The sequence below is a fragment of the Myodes glareolus genome, chromosome 9, assembly GCF_982192425.1.
Source record: "Myodes glareolus chromosome 9, mMyoGla1.1, whole genome shotgun sequence".
Classification (NCBI taxonomy): Eukaryota; Metazoa; Chordata; class Mammalia; order Rodentia; family Cricetidae; genus Myodes; species Myodes glareolus.
This window is the reverse complement of record NC_142034.1, coordinates 24,236,152-24,252,677: the sequence shown is the minus strand read 5'-3', so window position 1 is coordinate 24,252,677 and position 16,526 is coordinate 24,236,152. Positions and strand designations below refer to the sequence as shown.

Below are 16,526 nucleotides of genomic sequence, written 5' to 3'. Positions count from 1 at the left end.
GTGGTTTCTTCTTCACACTCAACCGTAGCTAATCCGTAACCACAAAGTTTTAACGGTGCAGCTCGGTTTACCTCCTGTTTCTTCGTCTTCGTTGGTTGGGGCTTCGGTACTGTCCATATTTTCTACTTCATGAGGTTTGCTTAAACTGTAGTCACTCAAGGTTTCTGGGCTTTCTGAAAGACAAAGGAGTTATAAGGATGACGTCCACTCGAAAAGATCTGTGTAACTATGCCCTGAGTTCGACGTCAAGGTCACCCTCAGGGATAGCCAGCATTCCCCACCGATGCTCAGGCTCGGTTTCCAGTACTGGTAAGCGGGACTCACCTCGCTCACCCCAATGGAGTAGATATGGAAACTCTCAAGGTTTAGAACTGTGAATGAGATTCATGTATCGTTCTGCCATCTACAATTCTTGTAACTATTGCACTATAACGAACTTATGTTCCATGTAGACAGCAATTCTTTCTTCATTAGTGTATCTCACAGTGTTCAGTGGGATATAGTACTGCTGTCTGTGGCCAATAAGTATTACTGTGCAGTATTAAGAGATACTGAGCCTGAACACATGATGCAACCCAATTTGAGAGAAATGCATTCCTGAAAGGAAACCTAGAAATTTCTCTATGCCAAATCTGCCTTCTCTTCCTGTTTATATCATGTGATTCCATGCAAACCTAATGGAACCCAAGTTCCTTCCTTCATTCATTTCATTTCTTGGTGCTATAAAACCGGATCTTCCTATATAGCCCATGCTAGCTTTAAAAGTCTATGCTGAGCTGGGCAGTGGTGGCATATGCCTTTAATCCCAGTACTTGGGAGGCAGAGACAGGCAGACCTCTGTGAGTTTGAGGCCACCCTGGTCTACAAAGTGAATTTCAGTACAGCCAGGACTGTTTCACAAAGAAATCCTGTCTTGAAAAACAAAAACAAAAAGTCTATGCTGGCCGTGTGGTGGTGGTGCACAATTTTAATCTCAGCATTTGGAAGGCAGATCTCTATGAGTTTGAGGCCAGCCTGGTTTAAAAAGCAAGTTCCAGGACAGCCAGAGTGGTTACACAAAGAAACCCTGTCTTAAAAACAAAACAGTGAAAGTCTTTGCTGGCCTGAATTCAATCAAGATCCTCCCGACTAAGCGAGAGCAGGGGTCAGCAAGCTATGGCCTGGTCATACCTGCTCTGTTCAGGACCAGGGGTAAGGATGTTTTCAACGGTTATTAAAAGCAACAACAACAAAGGATATAGGAAAGAGATTATATGATGAATTTCTGGTCCTTTCCCAGAAATGGTTGCTGATCACTGATCTAAAGTAAAGTTAAATCCATTCAAATTCAAGCTATTGTCTTTACTAAAATCACTTAGCTTTTTTTAAAAAAAAATCAAGCAAGTAACAAAAGTCTAATGATCAACATTAGTTGGAATGTAGTTTGACTCTAGTGTTAAAGTGCGTGTGTGGTGTGTGTGTGTGTGTGGTGTGTGTGCGTGCGTGCGTGCGTGTGTGTGTGTGTGTGTGTGTGTGTGCCTAAGCATATGGAGAGCAGAGGTCAATTCAGGTGTCTTCCTTTATTGCCTCCACTTTACTTTGTGAAACAGGGTCTCTCGCTGAACCTAGAGCTCTCTGGGACTGACCTATCTCTGTCGCTCAGTACTGAGGTTACAGGTCCATGCTGCCACACCAGGTTTCCTTACAGTGTTGGGGGCCCAAACTCAGGCCTTTGTGAGCTCTCTCACTGGCTATCTCCCCTCCCATCACATTTTTACGACGTTAGTGGAGGGGGCATTTTATCAGCAAAAGGAATTGTATTAATCTCCCACAGCATTTGTACTGCAACCAGAATAAGAGCGCCCCTCTTTCTTTGGTGCTTTTGGTTAAGACCTGGCATTACCTGTGGGCAAAGGCTGCTCCTCGGCACCTTTCAGCTCCGCATTTGCTTGTATATCTGAAAGGAAAGGGTTATAGGCGTTAGCGACATGGGGCGCGTTTCAACAGGATCTGAGTGAGTGTTCTGAATTTGATGAGAACAGGGCTATGTCAAGCTTAGCAGCAGGATTCCTCTCAGGGCAGAGCTACATTTCCTCCCTGCTCCCCCTAATGGTGCTGGAAGGAAAATGGAAGGAATTATCCATGAAGCATCTTCTCTTTAAGAACGAGGAACCGACTTACACTAAAAAGACTAAGGACAAGAGGGTCATGCAGGGCATGATGGTACTCAGGAAGTAAAAGCAAGTGGATCCTGGTGAGCTTGAGGTCACCCTGGTCTACAGAGCAAAACCAGTCACAGGTACACAGTGAGACCCTACTCAAAAAGTTAAATAAAATTTAAAAGTGGGTTGTTTCAGAAAGAATTTTAGATAGCCTTTATTCTTTTTCGTAATTTTGCTGATCACTACTATAGAACAAAGCAATGTTCTTCAGATCCAAGCTATACTATTCACTATTTGTTTTTATCAAAACCAGTCAGTTGAAAAAGGTCAACCAAACCCCCAATGTTCAACATTAGAATCTATGCAAAGTGTGTGACCTCTCTGAAAGAGACAGGAGGGAGAAAGAGAGGGATGGGGCAAGTCTCTTGCTATGTTGCTCAGACTGGCCCCAAACTCAATATACTCTTGTCTCAGAATCTAGATTAAAACTGACGCCCCCATGGCCAAGTTCCTCCAAAGATTTTATTCAGAACATTTTCAAATAGAAAATGAGCCAGGGTAGAGTGGGACACAGCTGTAACCTTGGCACTTAAGAGGCTGAGGCAGTGGATTGCTGTGAGTTTGAGCCGAATATGGCCTACATAGTGAGCTCTAATTTGGAAAGCGCTATAGAACTAACAATGGAGCTAGAGAGATGGCTCAGTGGCTAAGGGCACACACTGCTCTTGTAGAGGACCTGAGTTCAGTTCCCAGGACCCACATCAGGTGGCTCACAACTCCAGGGGATTCAACACCCTCTTCTAGCCTCTGAGGGTATCAGAATTCACGTGTATATGCTCACACATAGACATGCACATACATGATTAAAAATGAAAAGTTTCTAAAAGGAAAGCGGGAAAATAGGGAGGGAAGGGAGAAGGAAGAGAGGGAAGACAAAAGACTGCAATGAGCTCTCATTCATATCCAACTGCATCCTACAATTTTGTGATACTAGATCTTGTGGAAAAATCTTTTTGTACACTGAAGGTGTGCCTTGCCAAGGCAGCTTCTGATTGGTTTAATAAAGACCTGAATGGCCAATAGCTAGGCAGGAAGAAGTTAGGCGGGACTTCCAAGTAGAGAGAGAGAGGAAGGCATGAATCAAGGTGTGGGGGAGAGATGCCAGAGGAGATGAAGAGGAAGCAGGATATTCAGGAAGAAAAGTAAAAGCCATGAGCCATGTCTCAGCACACAGACTAATAGAAATGAGTTAATTTAACTTATAAGAGCTAGTTAGGAGCAAGTCTAAGCTAAGACCAAGCTTTCATAATTAATAAGAAGTCTCCATAACATTATTTGGGAGATAGAAGGACAGAGAAAGACTCATTACAACTAGATGCTATTTTTATTTCATCTCACACTACTCCCCTATTCCTTGCTCTATTCATTCATTAATTCAGATAAATTTCCAAAAAAAATTAGAGATATCAGTATATTTCATCCCTATAATATCATAAACAACACTAAAATTCTATATTTTTATAAGATTTTAAGGTAAAATTTATATGCAGGGAATTGCCTATATTTTAAGTGCACCATTTAATGACTTTTCAAAAGCACATATGTCTGTGTCATGCAAATTCCTATCAATACCCAGGTGTACGTGTTCATGTCTATAAATCCCAGGAACCTGAGATCTGTGGGTTTGAGACCAGCCTTGACTACACAATGAGACTCCATGGGGAAGTGATGGGAAGGAAGAAGGAATCAAGGGAGGAGAGGGAAAGGAAGGGAAGGAGAGTAACAAGGAAGAAAATATCATCCCAGAAGGGTTTCCACAATCCCAGAAGTTTCCACCACCCCAGAAGGATTTCCACCATCCCGGAAGGGTTTCCACCACCCCAGAAGGGTTTCCACCACCCCAGAAGGGTTTCCACCATCCCAGAAGGATTCCTAACACCCAAGAAGTGTTCCCACAAACCCAGAAGTGTTCCCACCACCCCAGAAAGGTTTTCACCACACCAGAAGTGTTTCCAGCATCCCGGAAGGGTTTCCACCACCCCGGGAGGGTTTCCACCATCCCAGCAGTGTCCCCACCACCCCAGAAGGGTTTTCCTGGGAGCCTCTTCCCAGTCAGCCCTCACTCACACACTCCAGACATGTTTTCATTGTAGCTGGTTTAGCTTATTCTAGAACTTTGTGAAAATGAAATCTTACAGCCATAGGATACAAATTCTTTTGTCCTAGGTTTCTTTTAACATAACGTTTAGAATCTATGCATCCAATTGTGCTTCTCAATAGTTTATTTTTAAATTAGGTAGTATATATGAGCCCACGATTCTTCTACTCTTCTCTTGAGACACATTTAAACTGTTTCTTGTTTTGTTGTTTGTTTGTTTGTTTGAACCTTACTATGTAGCCCTGGCTGGCTTGGAGCTCACTACTTGGAACAGGCTAAACTTGAACTCACAGAAAGCCATCTGCTTCTGACTCCTGGGATTAAAGGTGTATACCACTGTACCCAAAGGTTTCTACTTTTGATTATTTTAAACAAAACTACTGTGCTATTTTTTGTAAAGAGTAAACTTGAGGCTGGAGAGATCACTCAGCAGTTAAGAGCATCCACTGCTCTCTCTTGCAGAGGACCTGGGTTCAGATCCCAGCACCCACATGGCAGCTGACAACTGTCTACAACTCCAGGTCCAGGGGCTATGATGCCCTCTTTGGAACTCTGAGGGCAACAGGCACATGTGTGGTGTAAATACATACATGCAGCCAAAACACGCATACACAGATCATATGAAATAGATTTTTAAACATTTTAAATAATAAACTTAAATTTTAAGATAGTTTTAAATTTATAGGAAAATTATGACGGTGAGTACAGAAGGTTCCCACACACTCCATACTGAGCACCCTCTATTAATAAACATCTTATCGCTAGTGTAGGACATCTGTCATAGCTCACATACAGATAGCTATTCGTTGTATTAAGTATTCAGATTTCCCTTGTTTCCATCTAATGCCTGGATTAATTTAGTCACCATGTCCCCTAAGGCTCTTCTTAGTTGGTTAGTATCTCAGACTTTCCCTGTTCAGGTGACCTTGATGGTTTTGAGAGACGGGCAGGTATTTTAGAGACTGTCCCTCAGCTGTGATGTGTTTGTTTTTCTCATGAGTAGACCATGGTATGAGGATCCTTGTAAAAAGCCTCTCAGCGGCCATATGCTTTCATAGCTCTTGAGTAAATATCCAGGTGTTGAATGACCGGGTCACAGAGTAGGTATATGTGAGGATTTAATAGAAACTGCCAGAACTTGTTCAAAAGTGGTTGTGCCACCAGCCAAACACACGTTCTTCCTGTTGCTTCGCATCTCACCCACATTTGACACTGTTGGAACTCTGGTTGACTTTGCTCTTTCAGAGAGGGTCTCACCATGTAGTCCAAGCTGGTTTCAGACTCGAGTCTCCTGCCTCAGTTTCCCCAATATTGGATTATAAACTTGCAGCACCACATTGAGCATATCATCAGGATTTTTTTTTCATTAGATTTATACATTTTGTGTGTGTACGTGCTCTACGAACATGCTTGGAGCCAGGATCCATCAGAAAAGGGCATCAGATCCCCTGGAACGGATGTGACTACTGAGAATTGAAACAGGTTTCTTCCTCCACGAGAGCGACAGCTGCTCTAACTGCTGAGCCATCTTTCCAGCTCCCACATCAGAACTTTAAAAGAGAGCCATCTTGAGACATGTGTATTAGTATTTCATTTTGATTGGAAATTATATTTCCCTGAAAAACCTCATAATAGTCTCTCTTTTCATGTATTTATTTGAAACATATTTTTTCCTTGTCAAGTCGTCTGTGTTCTCTGTATGTATTTCTTACATATTTATTTTTAGTGATGTAGTTAGGGGCTGACAAGGCAGCTCAGGAGGTGTGCTGTCAATCCTGAGGCTGATTCCTGAAGTCCACATGGTGGATGGAGAGAAACTACTTCTGAATTTTTTTCTTCTGACCTCCATATGTAGGCTGTGACACACACACACACACACACACACACACACACACACACACACAAGTGAACTGTAAAACGTAAAAGAATCTTAAACTCTGTTTCCAGATTTTGCAATGACCTTGTTTCCTGAGATCTTACTGCAGTAACTTAGCTTTAGTGGTCTGGCGTATCCACGAGGATTTTCATAACTAATTGCCATCAGCAAAATGAAAGCATTTTATATCTTCCTTTCCAACCTTTTTATTCTTTAAATTTATTTTTTTAAGATATATTTTTATGTACACTGCTGTTTTATCTGCATGTGTGTCTGTGTGAGAGTGTTGGATCCCCTGGAAATGGAGTTACAGACAGTTGTGAGCCACTATGTGGTTGCTGGGAGCTGAACTCAGGTCCTCTGGAAGAGCAGCCAGTGTTCTTAACCACTGAGCCATCTCTCCAAACCCCTTTCTAACCTTTCTTCAGTATCTTCTCTGCTGTATTGCATGGGCTAGAATTGCTAGCACATATGAACAGAAGTGGAGACAAGGGTGTCTATGTCCTATTCCTATCATCGATGGAGGAGGGATTCGTATTTCTCCATACGTTATCTTAACCATTGGTTTTCCCGTGAGCCCAAGAAGCTCCCTTCTATTCCTGGTTTGTTGAGAGACATACTTCTTTTCCCTTTTCTTTGTTTTGAGGTTGGGTCTCACTCTGGAGCCAATGCTGGCCTGGCACTCACTATGTAGCCCAGGATAGCCTTGAACTTGTTTTTCTCCTGTGTCCAGCTCACTCCCGAGCTCTGGGACTACAAGTAGATATTTGTTGTATTCTTGAGGCACCTGCTGACATTCTCTGAGTTTCCTGCCTCTGCTCCAGCAATTTGGATGAATTACATTGATATCACGAGGAGATAAATTCCTGAGATTGCATTCCTCACACTCCTGCAACAGAACCCTGCCTGGTTATGACATAATTGCTGCGGTGTGGCTCGAGGACCCAACCCCTAAAGAGTTCATTAAGAATCCGTGAGTTTATGCTTGTGGGTGGTTAGGACTACAGCTTTTTTTTTTTTTTTAATTTCTTCACTGGGTTTTAGAGTCATTTTTTTTGTAGAATTCTCTTATTTTTTAGAGTCATGTGACCCTGCATTTCCTCTTTAATGTTTATAGTAATGTCTAAAGTAACACTAGAGATCTGAACTTTATATCCCAGCTTTATCTTTTAGACAGAACTGGGCCAATTCAGATTTTTATCCCATTTGTTTTGGCCAGTTTTACTTTTCAAAGATTTTGCCTAATCTTTCTAATCGTCAGACTTATTGGGATAGGATTCTCTGGTCTCCCCTGTTGTCTTTTCTGCCTTTCCATTTTGATAATCTGCAGTCTCTTTCCCTTGCTGGGGAGACTAACGCCCAATTGCCAGCTTTTGACTTGGCTGATTTTTTTTTCTGCCAGTTTTCCCCTGGGAACCCTTCTCTCTTCTACTTACTTTGGGTTTATTTTCTTCCTTTCTGTAACCTGTTGAGGTGTAGCTGTAGCAAATTGTTTTACTGCCCACTTTCTAGCTGTGAGCGCTTGCTCTGTACCCCATGAGGACCACACTCACTACATCTTAGGAATTGGTGTTTTATTCTCACTGGAGTTTAGCTGCAATCTTCTTGGAATTTCTTCAGTCTACTGGTTATTTTAGTTATACTCATTTAATTTGTATACATTTGGCAGAATTAGTGAGTTCTTTATCGATTTCTGGGTAAGAGCTGTATCTCTTTATTTATCGTTTATTTATTTCAGGATGGGTTTTGGTTTTGAGACAGGGTATCACTATAGAACACTGGCTGGCCTGGAGCTTGCCAGGTAGATCAGGCTGGCCTTGAACTCATAGAAATCTGCCTGCCTCTGCCTCCCAAGTGCTGGAATTAACCATCTCCAACTTCAGCGCTTTTAAAGTCATTAAGATGTGCTTGCTTTCTGGGGGAGAGTGTGCCGTATGTGGTCGGAAGACGTCCGGTCCGCAGTGGCTGGGTGAACTGTCTGATAAATGTCAATGAGATCAAAGTAACCGGCTCCCATTTGCAGCTTCCGTGGATTTCCTTCTATCTGGCTGGCTATCCAGTTGCTTCCACCTCTTAAATCCCCCGGTACGATTACTCATCGTCTGTTTCTGCCTGTCCTGGAGGCTATACTATACGCCTTCAGTTTTCCACGCTCTGCTCCACGACGATTACGCCAGCTCACAGCAGCTTGCGGTCATTTAAAACTTTTTTTTCCACTCTGCAACCTTTACGCTCTGGCTGTCATGGGTCGCCTCTAAATATATCACCAAGTTCTAAGGCAATGTTCTTCATTTTTACTGTGGATAGTCACACTTGTTAAACGACATTCAGGGGACATTTTACTTTGGCTTTACCCAGATAGTTAGCATTGCCTATATAATGAGGTCCAGGCCAGCTAAGCCGACACTGTTTCTGGAATGGGTCAGGCATGGCGGTTCACACCTGTTATCTCAGTACTTTGGAGGACAACGCATGAGGCCCGCCATGAGTTTGAACCTTGGGCTATATAGTAAGTTCCAGGGCAGCCTAGACCAAAAACAAAAACAAAAGAAGCTTAGGTTGACAGTTTTCATTTCTTCTGCCCCCGTCCGTCCGTGTGTTCTGCACTGAATTCTGGTCCCACGGCTCCCGATGTGAAGGCAGCCGCGTATTCCTGCTCTATCTGTCATGGGCCCTTTCTCTGTTTTCCTGAACATTTCCTCTGTCCTTTGGCTTTCAGCAGTCAATCACAACGGGACTAGATTTTATCTGCATACTTCACAAACTGGAAACCTTCTCAGCGGGCATGTCCTCCATAGGTCTTCTCTGTTCGTTCTGTTTTCCTTCTGTGACTTCAGTCACACAGGGTTAGATGTCTTCCCCTTTCCCACGCCCCCCCTGGGACTGTTCTTTCTCATCCGGGTGTTTTTACCACTAAGGCTCACAGGGATAGCAGTCTGTGCCTGTGTGGCCCAGGCTGGCCCGAAACTTGCCGTGCAGTTAAGGCTAGCCTTGAATTTCCCATCCTCCTGCCTCCACCTTCCTCGGACTGGGATCTCAGACATACACCACCTTATCCCACACTTCTGTCATCTTAATGGGTTGTTGTTGAACCCATTCAAAGACTTCCTTGAGTTTTAGATACTGAAATTTTGAATTCTAGAATCTTCATTTTTGTTATAGTTTTTTTGCTGACATTTCCCACTTACTAATTCACTGCATGCATGTTTCCCCTCACAACTTAAAGCATAAATACAGCTGTACCAGATTCTTGCCCTAGTTCCAATATCTGTGTCGTTTGGGGCCAATCTTCGCTGGTTTTACTTTCTCTGAAGGAAGCATCACATTTTCTTGCTTCTTTGTATGACCCCAACCCTTTTGGATTATATTCTAGACATTATATAGGAATCGGGGGGTGGTTAATTGTGGTTCTTTTTCACTTTATAAAACACATAGTTGCCAGGCGGTGGTGGCACACACCTTTAATCCCAGCACTCGGGAGGCAGAGGCAGGCGGATCTCTGTAAATTCAAGGCCAGCCTGGTCTACAGAGCTAGCTCTGGAACAGGCTCCAAAACTACAGAGAAACCCTGTCTCAAAAAACAAAAAACAAAACAAAACAAAAAAACCCCAAAAGAAAACAGACAGAAGGCATGTAGTTAACTTATTTGGGTTAAAGTTCATATTCTGCTTGACTTGTGATAAGCAGCAATCAGAGTGACCAAAGGTGCCATAGACATTTTATAATTCCAAGGATATCTGAATGAGTTGGTCACCCTGAAGAAACATAAATTTCCTATTTAAACTTCAGAACAGGTAGAATGTAAACACACATGTGCGTGCTTGCGCGCGCACACACACACACACACACACACACACATTTACTTCAAGAATCAACCAGAGAATTCATGCTTCCCTTCCGGCTTTTTCCACCCCAGGAGTCCCACCAATATTCCAGCTGCTTGGGTTTTTGTTTCGCTGCTGTTGTTTTAACTAAGTAAGACAGTTTAGATTTTGTATTCAAACTTTAGTAATTCTGAGGTTTAAAATAGAGTCTACTTTTAAGGTTAAAAAAAAAAAACAAAAACATATAGACTAGGGTCCCAAAAAAGCCAGAACATGCTGTAAAAACAAGTCCCAGTGCCTTTATCAATGGCTTCTCAGTCAGCCCCCATTGTCAGCCACAATCAGAGGGTCCGGTTTGATCACACGCTCATTCGGCCCGGTCCAGCTGGATTTGGTGAGCTCCCATTAGAACAGGCACACTGCCTCAGTTGGTGGACCAACCCCTCGCGGTCCTGACTTCCTGTCTTCTCCCTCCTTCTGCCTTTCAACTGGACCTTGGGAGCTAGTCTATATGGATCCACAGCTCCCTAGGACTGGATGTAGAAGGGAGGGTCTTGGACTTCCCACAGGGCAGGGTTCCCTGCCCTCTCTCAACTAGGGAGGGAGAGGGAGGAGGGGGTGTGGGGGAGTGGGAGGGGATTGGGAGGAGGGAAGGAAGTGTAAATAATTGAGTGGAAAAATAAAATAAATAAAAAGGGAAAAAACATAAAACAGGCATTCCTAATACCTTTCAGGTGGGAGGTTTGGTTTGGTTTGGGTTTGGTTTTGGTTTTTAGAGACAGGATTTCTCAGTGTAGCCCTGGCTGTCCTGGAACTCACTCTGTAGACCAGGCTGGCTTCAAACTCATAGAGATTCACCTGCCTCTGCCTCCCGAGTGCTGGAAGTAGAGGTGTGCGCCACCACTGCCTGGAGAGGTGGTAGGTTTCTAAAATTATATTTTGTCCAGGATCTGTAATTCGTTTTCTCTGGGTATAACGGTTTGGTACCTGCTCTATAGCTGAAAATTTTTAAATCTGATTTTACCTTCATGGGAATAATTTATACAAAACCATTCAGGGCAATACTAGTTTCATATTTCATAGTATAGACAGTAATCATGCTATGTTCCAGATTTTGGTTTGAAAAATACAATAACTCTATTTACCTCCTATCCTAATTGAGAAAATTTAATATATCAGCCATTAGATGCTAGCAACAAAATTTAAGGCATAAGAAACACATGAGGGACTGGAGAGATGGCTCAGTGGTTAAGAGCACTGACTGCTCTTCCAGCGGAATCGGGGTTCAATTCCCAGCAACCACACAGCAACTCACAACTGTCTGTAACTCCAGTTCCAGGGGCCCCGACACCCTCACAGACATACATGCAGGCAAAACACCAATGCACATAAAATAAATAAATTATAAAAAAGAAACACATGAATTTGAAAGATTAAAAAAATTGGCAATTTGGCATGAAGTATCAAAATCCAAGCACTTGGGAGGTGGGAGGGGAGTTCAAGGTCATTCTCAGACAGCTGTGAACTTTCACCTGCACACTGAAGATTCTCAGCAGGGGGAAAACACACAGAGCTAGTTCAAAGGTTTTGTGAGCAACTGTCATAGAGAATGAACATACTTTAGTTAAATACAGCAAGATACCCTTTGATTTGGTGACCGAAATGCCAAAACAAAACAAACTATGTCCCTTGTAGCTTTAAAACCATTTAAATAGGTCTCAATAATATTTAACAGAAATCATTCTTACTGGGATAAATTCAGTGGTAGACTGCCTGCCTCACCTATCTAGAACCTGGGTCTATTCTCAAAAAGAACACATTAATACAGAATATGTAAACCAGTTATGTTGGAACTGAAGGCATAGTCATAAGCCCTTGGCTCCTACTGTCTCTAGAGAGATACAAAACACACATATAACTGTGTGTACACGAGTAACCGTCAAAAGTAGAGTCATCTTGGCCAATATCATCTAGCAACACAAGAACAAACAGTTCCCAGCGTCCAGACAGAAGCTTCTAAATATCATTCTCCTCTTGAAGGAACCAGGCTCGTCGGAGAAGCAGTTGCTACCATGGAAAGAACAAGGTGAGTCAGGAACGCTTTTCAGTGCCAGAAGGCAATGAAGAGCGTATTTTCAGACACAGAAGCCATCATGAAAGAGTGTCCGCTAGTTTAATCTGGATTAGTAAGCATCAAAATAAATGGGATTGGATTATAACCTGTTGAAAGTCTGACAAGGGGGTTGGAGAGATGGTTCTGTGGTTGAGAGCACTCTTTGCTCTTGCAGACAACCAGGTTTCAGTTCCAAGCACACACATGGTGACTCACAAGCCATCTGTAACTCCAGTTCAGTTAGGTCCAGTGCCTTCTGCTCTCCTCGAGGACCGGGCACACATGTTGTGCACATATATACATGCGGGCAAAACACACATACACCTAAAATAACATAAACACATCTTTTAAAAAGTTTAAAAAATTAAACCTGATGAGAAATGGGCTTCTCAAATAGTTTCAAAGTACTTATGATTTAGTTTTATTCGTGCGTATGTGTCTGTGTTAGTGGGCTCCCTGCATGTGGGGGTGCCAGAGGGGGCAGAAGAGGGTGTCGGATCCTTCAGAGCTGGAGTGACCGGTGGCTAGAAGCCACCTGACATGTTCTGGAAACTGAGTTCAGGACCTCTGGAGGAGCAGCAAGTGTTCCTAACAGCGGAGCCATCTCTCCAAGCCCCCTAAGCTCTTCTTTTCCATACTTATGCACGATCAGGGTGAGAGGCTGGATACATAGTGGCAAAGCCTTGTTAACCAGAGTGTAGCTGCAGTCATGCACGAGCATCGTCTGTGTGTGCACCCTCGTAATGAATGGAACACAGCCTGACCTTCCTGATACCTCTGTCAAATTACAGAACAGGGTTTGTGCCATAAGAGAATCAGCCTAACTCTAGAGAGAATTTACAATAGCTGGTTTGTGACAAAATCCCGAGGACCTCTTCTGGAGCAGAGAGACATGACAAGGAACACTGTGTGCTCTGGAGTAAATGGCCTTGTGGGAAAGAGTGTTACAGACACAATCAGAACACCGATGGGGCCGAGGATAAATTGGTAGTAATTTGTAATGTTCACATTTCCTGGTTTCGATGGCTGTATTGTGGTTATGCCGGAGGTAGGGCATAAACTTTAAAGTCTTCAAAGTGATAGGGATCAAGTCAGCAACTTATGCTCAAATTTTCCGGAAAAAAAAAAAGTCTTTTTTGCACTATACTGCAACTTTTCTGTGAGTTCGATGGTGTTTTTTCTTTAATTGTTAAAAAAAAAAAGCTAGCTGTGAAACTTTCAACTGCACTCTGGGAGGACTCTTAAAGGGAACAAAGAAGGAAAAACCAGTTCAAAGGCTCAGCGAGCAACCGTCTTGCGACAACATCTTTTAGTTACCTGCAACAAGGTCGTTTTGGGTTTGGTGGTCTAAAGGCAGAGAGTCCTGGTTCCAGGGCCTTTTAAACTCTCTGACAATGACATTTAAGTTTGGTTTCAACACTTTTTCGGATGCCCTATGTGCACTGTAAACAGCACCCCAGGGAACTGAGTACAGCGCCCAAGAGAAAAGCGAGATTTTCAACTACCTTAGCCTTAGGAACTTCAAAGAGACATTTAAACAGCCTAAACCAGGTCACACAGATGTTTTTCCCACGTATTAAGATGGCTCAGAAGGCAAACGTACTTGTTACCAAGGCTGATGCCTTAAGTTCGATCCCTGGAGCCTATGGAGTAGGAGAGTACGTTAACCCCTGCAAGCTGTCTTCTGACTTAGGCGCACACATGCACACAAAATGAATAAATAAATACATAAACAATACTTGAAACATAAAGACACAATACAGTAGAGTACATTCCCTCCATAAGTGTAAAGGTTTCAAAAGGACCATGCAGCACATTAAAATAGAGGGGGTGACAAAGGAATTTCCAGCTGAAAAGTCAGAAGCTTTTTGGGTATTTGTAAATACGGCAAAAGCTTTATAGTTTTTTTTAACTAATCATTTTGTAATTTCTCTACATTTTAGTGAAAATGAAGCCCCATGAAAGTTTCCATTGGATGGCATCTACTGTAGTGTTTTAAATGTGCAGGTAGTCAATATTGCTGTAAAATAGGTTTGGACAGAATGTTCTGGAAACCTAACCACAAAGGGTCTCTATATTCAGAAAAGTAGATTGTGTTGTGGAGAGAAAGGAAGGTATGGGTGGTGTGTGTGTGTGTGTGTGTGTGTGTGTGTGTGTGTGTGTGTGTGTGCGTGCAAGCAGGCAAACATGAGCGCAGGTGTAAGCAAGCAGAGTTGCCCAAAGCGTCCAGAATAAGGCGTCGGATCCCCTGGAGTTGGGGTTATAGGAGGCCTGAATCGGTCCATGGGGATGCTGGGAACCAAACTCTGGTCCCCTGGCAGAGCCATATCAACTCTTGGGCACTGAGCCATCTCTCCAGTCCTGATTGCTATTTTCTCTTAACATTTTGCCCCTTAAATAGCAAATCTTGCGAAGATCCGTACTGGTCCGTTACTGAGGCAGTTGATAAATACACCAGGGAGCAGCCTTGAAGGACATTTCCTTTGTTGCCCTATACAGCAGTTAACTCTTGCCAGTGGTTCATGGCTACCTGAGCGATGCAAGATTTTCTTCTACGAGTATTGAAAACAGCCCATCGTTGCTTTCCGAAAGACGATAATTTCATGTTATTTTTCTCATGCTTGCAATACTGGGGATTGAACCTAGTGTCTCACACATGCTGGCTGATACCCCACCGCCGAGCTGTATCCCCAGTCCAAAAGAGGACGGTTTCAATTTTTCCATCCTTTCTGATCGCCCTTTCACTGCCAAAGATGACAACACAAATTTTTTCATGTTTGAAGAATTTCTAAGTTGCCACATTTTCTGTATTATATATGGTACAAAACGAAGGTGACAGATTACAAATAAAGTTTAAACCTAGACATGACAGGCGCCATGGCTGAGATAGCAAACTTATATCTGAGCAGTCAACGCTTTACCCTAAGTTATTACAACCAAAACCAAAAGCCCACATTTACAACAAAATTTGTGAGCATAGTTAACCCAGTTGGTTAAACTCACCTCTATGTCTGATAGTATTAAATAATTATCGCTCGATTAAGAACACTTGTGGGGGCTGGAGAGATGGTTCAGTGGTTAAGACTGCTCTTCCGGAGGACCTGGGTTCAAATCCCAGCTCATGGCAGCTCACAACTGTCTGTAACTCCAGTTCCAAAGGATCCGACATCCTCACACAGACATACATGCAGGCAAAACACCGGTGCAGCCGCTAGCTGCGCTCAACCCCAAAGGTGCCCGGAGATCAACTCAATGCCAAGATTCTTTTATTCTAGCAACCGTAAACCGACACCCTTGATGGCCAAGTCTCTTTTCAAAATACTATTTTCTCTCATCTAAAATGTCCACTTTTGTTTTTTAGATAAATCTTTGGAGATTAAATTAATACGTAGGACCGTAATTGTGGCCGAGGAGCGACAGTCTCCGCTTCTGTGAAGCCCTCTGCCAGCTCTCCTTATTGCCGCCGGCATTCCTCAGCCGATGTCACCGTAGGATGAAAAGCGAGGTCAGAACCGGAGTCTGTCTCCAGTGGCTCCGATCTGTCACCTGATGCTTGCCTGCCCCTGAGCATTCTCTTCCGGTCCAGTCTCAGCCTCAGACCTTTCCAATGACACTGAGGTTTCCATAGTTGTTTGTTTCCACTGTTCTTCTTTAAGCACATCTAAACAATCCTGAAATGCACACTGAAGGTCCTGGTACAGTTTTGGGGGACATGCTGGGTAAGTTGTTACTCAGATGGCACCCTCAGTTCCCTGACCCCTCACTTCCCTGGCCCTAATGAGCGTTTTTTTATGAGACCCTTTTTCTTTTTTTCTTTCTTTTGTTTTTTTTTTCTTTCTGTTTTTCAAGGCAGGGTTTCCCTGTGAAACTCTGTCTGTCCTGGAACTCATTGCGTAGTTCAGGCTGGCCTCAAGCTCAGAAATTCGCCTACTGCCTCCCAAGTGCTGGGATTAAAGGCATGCACCACCACCGCCTGGCAATAGGAACCATTTTTTGTTGGCACCTGGTTCTGCAAAAAAAGTGGCATCAAACATTGAGTCCAGTTGAGCAGTGAGGTTTCTTTTATTGTATAGCATTGCTGAGACATGGAAGCAACAGCATTTATAACTGACCCCATTTTACAGACAAGATTCAGACACAGTAGCCAGGCACGCTGGTGCCCTCCCCTAATCCCTGCATCCCAAGGACAAGTGGATCTCTGTGTTTGAGGCCACCTAGTCTATAAAGTGAATTCTGCTGTTGCTTTGGGGACCTAAATTCATGCTTTTAAATGCTCCCTCTGTGGATTACAATCTTTGAAGGCCACAGTGAGCAAAAATTTTCATGTCCTGTTACTTTCAAATACCTCAGTTGACTAATCTAACTGTGGATACCTGCAGACCGAGACAGAGGGACAAAGGATCTGCCTTAAAGC

General features: G+C 43.2%; 1 protein-coding gene across 1 annotated transcript in view; it reads right to left on the bottom strand.

Moving 5' to 3' along the window:
• Ikzf3 (IKAROS family zinc finger 3) overlaps positions 1 to 16,526 on the bottom strand; it is a 91,953-nt gene that overhangs the window by 59,271 nt on the left and 16,156 nt on the right. The window contains exons 2-3 of the mRNA XM_087910028.1: positions 1,883 to 1,936; positions 72 to 173 (exon numbers count right to left, since the gene is read on the bottom strand). Coding sequence (XP_087766154.1) covers positions 72 to 173; positions 1,883 to 1,936 — 156 coding nt within the window. The remainder of the gene's footprint in view (positions 1 to 71; positions 174 to 1,882; positions 1,937 to 16,526) is intronic.